This window comes from Notothenia coriiceps, unplaced genomic scaffold (genome assembly GCF_000735185.1).
Source record: "Notothenia coriiceps isolate Sejong01 unplaced genomic scaffold, NC01 NC01_scaffold00015806, whole genome shotgun sequence".
NCBI lineage: Eukaryota > Metazoa > Chordata > Actinopteri > Perciformes > Nototheniidae > Notothenia > Notothenia coriiceps.
Window position 1 is genome coordinate 1 of NW_011348507.1, and position 6,380 is coordinate 6,380.

Here is a 6,380-nt window from a genome sequence, read left to right on the forward strand (position 1 = left end):
TTGCCTTCTTAATAGTTTGTTTGGGTCCCTCACTTCCGTTTCGCTTCTCATGCACTGATTTGCTAGCTGAACAGCGAATCAGAGTGATTTCTTTGACCGACAGCCTATGGCCGATTGCCTACCGATTCGATATGTTGAATCAGTAGGTTTTCGGCCAAAAAGGTGTCGGCACGGTCGAAAAGACCCAACGGTGCTGGACACACCAATCTGAGTAGGGCGACAGGACGCTCATTGTCGGCCTGACATCCATTGACGGCCAAAATCGGCTTGGTGTGACCGGGGCTTTAGGGATAAGGTGAGAAGTTCAGTCACCTGGGAGGGACTCAGAGTTGAACCGCTCCTCCTTCGCGTCGAAAGGAGCCAGTTGAGGTGGTTCGGGCACCTAGTAAGGATGCCACCTGGGCGCCTCCCTAGGGAGGTGTTCCAGGCACGTCCAGCTGGGAGGAAACCGAGGGGTAGACCTATGACCAGGTGGAGGGATTATATCTCTTCGCTGGCCTGAGAGCGCCTTGGGATCCCCCAGTCAGAGCTGGTTGATGTGGCCAGGGAAAGGAAATGTTGGGGCTCTCTGCTGGAACTGCTACCTCTGCGACCCGACAATGGATAAGCGGGAGAAGATGGATGGATAACTTTGTCAATGCATGTGTACATTTATTTATTTATCTATTCCACTGCTTATCAAGGGGACTCTGTTGAGTGCAGAGAAAATACAGCGAAAAATTGAATTTTTTACTGAAAGTGATTGGCAATATGTAATATTACTCTTGTACAGTACTTACTGTATATCAAATTGACTTAATTCTGTTAGCCACGCGTGTGTTCACTGTGCACTGACTCCGGCTCTGTTGGGAGGGTAGTGAAGTGGAACAGTAGTGATGTCAATTCCAGTCAGTGAGCATTGTGAGGAGATATGCTCACTTCTCTTCACAGTGCATTCTGGGAATTTTCTAGGGATCTGAACATGGAGTGAGCATCAGGACACTCGGTTCACTACCAAGGTACCAGTTGGAGTCACCATTCCAAATTATGATAAAAATAAACAAAACACCCTAAGTTTCATCAAAGTGTTTCCTGCTCTACAAAACGAAACTCATACGAAAACATTTCTGAGTCATGCAAAGCCGTTCCCCTCCCAACCAAAGCCAGGCTTATCTCCTCTTGTTGTTGTAATTGTCCACAGATAGCCTCACGTTACAGGTTACCGCAGCATATTGAACTGTTCTTATCAACTGTGGTTCCAGGTTTGGTTGATAGCATTGAAGTCAGATAGAAGAGTGAGTCACTGTGGTGATATTAACCAATGAGGTCAGGATTTTTTTATACATTTCAAGAAAACTGTTGCAGAAAGAGGACGTTTCCGGCACCTTTACTGTAAATACCAGTTATAATTTGGATTGGGTTCACCCACATGCTTAGAAAGCATCAGGGAAAGATTCAGGGAATAGATGATGATATGCTCACCTCAGCCGTGATCCTGTGACCAACTGATGCAATACAGCCTCTGTTAGTGTAGTAACGAGTAAAGCCGCTTTATAAATGTATGGTCACATGCTCCTGAAAATAGTTTCTCCTGTTGGGTGCAGAGACAACGTGAGCAGATTTATACTCCTTGGTAGAACCAAGGACCAAGAACCAATTTATTAATTTAGTAAAACCTATACTGGGAGCAATAATTAATTCCAATCTCATGTCCTCATGTAAATATCTGCACATTACCATGTATTTATATTACTTTTTTAATAATTTTTGACAATTAGCATCCAATTTGGCTCATCATGTAAATGTGTATTCGGCTATCTGTTGGTTACCTCAGCTTCCATAAAAATGTCCCCTGAGTGAAGCGTCTTGTTGTCTGTGTCTGCAGGACTACCGTGTGAACATCTTCCTCCGGCAGCAGTGGAATGACCCCCGGCTCGCCTACGCTGAGTACCCCGATGACTCTCTGGACCTGGACCCCTCTATGTTAGACTCCATATGGAAACCAGACCTGTTCTTTGCCAATGAGAAGGGGGCCCACTTTCACGAAGTCACTACGGATAACAAACTGCTCCGGATATTTAAGAATGGGAATGTTTTGTACTCTATAAGGTAAGTGTACAGCCCTGTTGAACTGGTGGGGGGCAGGGGTCATCATTTTATTCTCTTGAAAATGTTCATTTGAATGCACTGAGAAGCTATATTCACGGCTCAAGGAGCAGTGAGTAATGTGAACACGTGGAAATGCACTTTTCGCAATTTCATGGCTGGAGGCACACAGTGCAGTTGCTAACACGATGGGATATGGAGGAATGCATTATCTGTTGAGTGAAGACATCAGAATACTGTTTGATGCTTTGATCAGAAAAATTACTGGAGAATGTATTTGTACTTTGTTTAAACACAATATGTTTTGTAATAATACAATATATAGTAAATATTTATTTCATGATATTCATTGCATGTTCCAACCACATGCTCATAATGTACAGTAAACAATAGAACCCACAATAATGTGAAGAAAACTAATCATTAAAGACTGGACTAGACTTTGGAATAAAGTAAGAAGTTAATTTTAAAATGATACAAGAACAATCAGATCTTAATAAACATGTCAATAAGAAGCCCTGAAACAATTTTTTTGTAAAAAGCTTCAAAGATATTCAACTTAATGCTGCATTAATACAAAGTATAATAACATGTGCGGTACATTTATGGACGACCTCAAACCCTGTCACTGTCTATGACTCGTGTTCTCTCCTCTCCCTTTGCTTTCAGACTCACATTAACTCTGTCATGTCCCATGGATCTGAAGAACTTCCCTATGGATGTTCAGACCTGCATCATGCAGCTGGAGAGCTGTAAGTGCAGTAAAACTACCACAGATGTAATTGTGAGGTCCCTTATCAGCATGACCAGCCCTTTTCTCCAACCCTTGTTTCAACATATGACCTTTCAACTATTTCTCCTTCTTTAAAATATTTAACACTACTGTTGTGAAACAAATTAGTCAGTAATTGGCACACAGAGGTGTAGTGGTAAATACTCACAGGTAAACGGCGTATACACATTATTTGGTACTGGGATGTATTGTACTTAACTTAAAAATACCCACAGATGCATATCAGTGGTACTGCAGAGTACTACTGTATCTATATTACCATGTTTCATAATGTGTTGTGTTTACTGTGCACAAGCTTTGTTCCCTGACCTAGCCTTTAAGGCAGAGCCTCCTTACAGCAACGTAGCCCAGTAACACAGCACCAGCCATGTGTGAAGGACAGACTAAAAAACAATTGTCCTTTCCCTCATTCAATGGAATGATGAGCCCGTTAGAACTTTAGTAGCTGGCTAGTCTGGCACACACACAGCCAAATCTGAAGCAAACAGCTATGTATGTATGAAGCCCAGCATCTGAACGCTCTGATCCAGAACAAGGGTCTCTGTTCTCACTCGCTGTTACTTTCTTTATTCTTCACCATTGCCTCCTCCTCTGGTTTGTTATTCATCTCGTTATTCATGGAATCATAGTGGAGTCTTAACCACTCAATGACGCATATGCAGTCTATATGGGTTTGATGACAGGAGCTTCTATGTGTGAGCAGCAGGCATGATTGAATTGCTTTAAAAATAAAGCTTCTCACATCAATTTCCTACGAATCAACAATGTCAATCGCACATTGTTGATTAATAACTTATCATCACTCAGCCTGTGCTCCAGCACTCCTGCTTCAGTTTATAATTCATCTTAGTTGCGATGGCTTCTCCTGTTCCTGCCGTCAGTATCCCCTCTACCTCACTGATGTGTCTGCTGGGATCTGTCTCTTAGCCCACAGTCCCTGTGGGTAAAGATCAGCAAGCTAAAGCCACAGAGACAGATGTGTGCACGCCACTGAGTGTTGAGCACGCTGCTTGGACTCATACAGGGAGCAGAGCTTGTACCACCTACACAGACAGCACACTGCAATGACAATCTCTGACACTAATTTATAGTTAAGTACACATGTGTGGATAAAGATGTGCAAACAATTACACATATACTACTACAAATGTTTTTCCCTGTTATCCCTCATTTTATTTTGCTGCTTACCTCATGTCCCCAGCCCCCCCATTTGTATTCATCCATACATCTTATTCAATTAGCATCCTCCTCTTCCCCCTCGTGGATACAGTATTAAAGTAGACACATTGCTGTCTTTTTTTAAAGAAACACAAAGTCATGTTTAATAATGTTGATAGGGTTATGATGACTAATTAATCCTTGGTCCCATTAGGAGCGTAGTGTGGCCCAAGGGGACACATTATTTGTCTTCATTGGTTGTTTATCCTGTTCCGGCCCACTGGCCACAGGCATTCCCGTACAGAGATCCAGCTTTATTTTTGTATTTATATATGTATATATAGTGGATTATTTGTATTCCTGTGTTGATGCTGTCTCTGAAGAAACATAAAGACACACAGGCAGAGGGAGGGAGGGAGGACCAGAGGAAAGGATTCCAGTCATCACATGATGCTTGTTTCAATGTAACACTACACACAGCATATACTGGCGCTATGAAGTGAAGTGCAGATTGTTCCTGCTTAGGTTGTCTATTTTGTATACGTTACATGATTTTGTATTTGTCACCAGACTGTAGTAGTAGCAGTAGAAAGAGGAGTGTTTGAGGGGCTGCAGCTGGAGTTGTGCTGTGAGTCGACTTTCAGAGACACTGTTCCCACCAGGGTCTTTGAGACTTAAAAAGCAGAAGCTTGTGTGGAAGGCTGGGGGGAGGGTCTCCTCTGCTTGCTCTCTTGTTTGAAAATGGTATGCATGTTAAAAAAAAGAAGAAAAAAAGCCTTTTCACAAACTTTTAGCTGAAAATGTTTTGTGTGTGGCTGTAAGCTTGTACCAGCTGCTTTCTGATCTGGCCAAAGAGCCCTACAATTCACTGACTCGTTTAAAAGGAGCTCGAAGTCAGCTCCTCATACAGCTGTTTGTGAACTTTATTCCTCTTCATTCTTTTTCTCATGTGCAAGCTTCCCCAAGTATGGTCAGTGTGGTCAGAAGACGAATAAGAACAATTTATAGTGAAGGAAATAATCATTTTATCCCTTGCAGATTTTGTAAGTAACTTACAAAGAAATGAACAGTCTGTCATTGTAATGGTAGGTTTAGATACAAATATATTTGCATTTAACTGTGGGAAATAAGTATTTGATCCCCTTGCAGAACATGTGTTAGTGCTTGGTGGAGAAACCCTAGTTGGACACACAGAGGTCAGACACTTCTTGTAGTTGGTCTCCAGGTCTGTGCACATCTCAGGAAGGATGCTGGTCCACTCCTCCCTGAAGATCCTCTCCAATCTTTCAGGTTTTCAGGCTGATGCTTGGCCTCTGGAAAGCTTCAGCTCCCTCCACAGATTTTCTATGGGATTAAGGTCCGGAGACTGGCTCGGCCCCTCCCTCACCTCAATGTGCTTCTTCTTTAGCCCCTCTTGTTGCCTTGGCCGCATGATCAGGGTCATTGTCCTGCTGGAAGACCCCTCCATGACCCATGTTCAGTGTCCTGGCTGAGGGAAGGTGGCTATCGGCCAAGGTTTTTAGGGTACATGGCCCCGTCCATCCTCTCCTCGATGCAGGGAAGTGGTCCTGTCCCCCTAGCAGAGAAACACCCCCAAAAGCAGAATGTTTCCACCTCCATGCTGATGGTGGGGATGGTGTTCTGGGGTTATAGTCAGCATCTCTCTTCCTCCAAACACCGTGTGTCGAGTTGATGCCAAAGATCTCGATGTTGGTCTCATCCGACCACATCCTCTTCTACCAAGCCTTCTCTGAATCATTCAGAGGTTTGTTGTCAAACTTCAGATGGCCTCTCATGTTGTTCCTGAGCAGGGGGGGGGGCCTTCAGGCACTGCAGGATTTGATCCATTATGGTGTAGTGTGTTACCAATAGTTTTCTTGGTGACTGTGGTCGCATCTTCCTTGAGATCATTAACTGTTAAGCCCGAGAGGACCCTAATCCGGGTCTGGCCGGTAGTTTTTTCACGAAACTGTGTCTCAGGGCTTCTTAATATTTAAAAACCTATTAACCTGTTAAGCCCTGAGCCTGTTTTTCAGGTCTCAGGCTCATTCCCAGAACAAATGACCATATCTTCACTTCTAAAAGGGTTAAATTAATAATATTTTTCTCAAAGCAAGGTTACATCTGTGAGGATGTAGAAGTTTCAGAATCAATATAGATCTTTTTATTTTAAAGTAAATTCAGATTGAAAATTATAGCGTCCGTCCAAAAATAAAACATTACTTATAGTGAAAACCACCCTTGAATGATGGGATAGTAGACTAAAAGCTTTAGGAATCCACACTATAACATATAATAAGTACCCTGTATCAAGATTGATGCAAAACAAGTGAAATTTGACCTT

General features: G+C 42.8%; 1 protein-coding gene across 1 annotated transcript; it reads left to right on the plus strand.

Moving 5' to 3' along the window:
- Nucleotides 1–1,864: 1,864 nt before the first annotated feature.
- LOC104949251 (glycine receptor subunit alpha-3-like) lies at nucleotides 1,865–3,232 on the plus strand (the record flags this gene model as incomplete). Its single annotated transcript, XM_010775574.1, has 3 exons — nucleotides 1,865–2,088; nucleotides 2,755–2,837; nucleotides 3,174–3,232. Coding segments are annotated over 3 exons (366 nt in total), but the record flags the coding sequence as incomplete, so codon positions are not given.
- Between the last annotated feature and the right edge of the window lie 3,148 nt (nucleotides 3,233–6,380).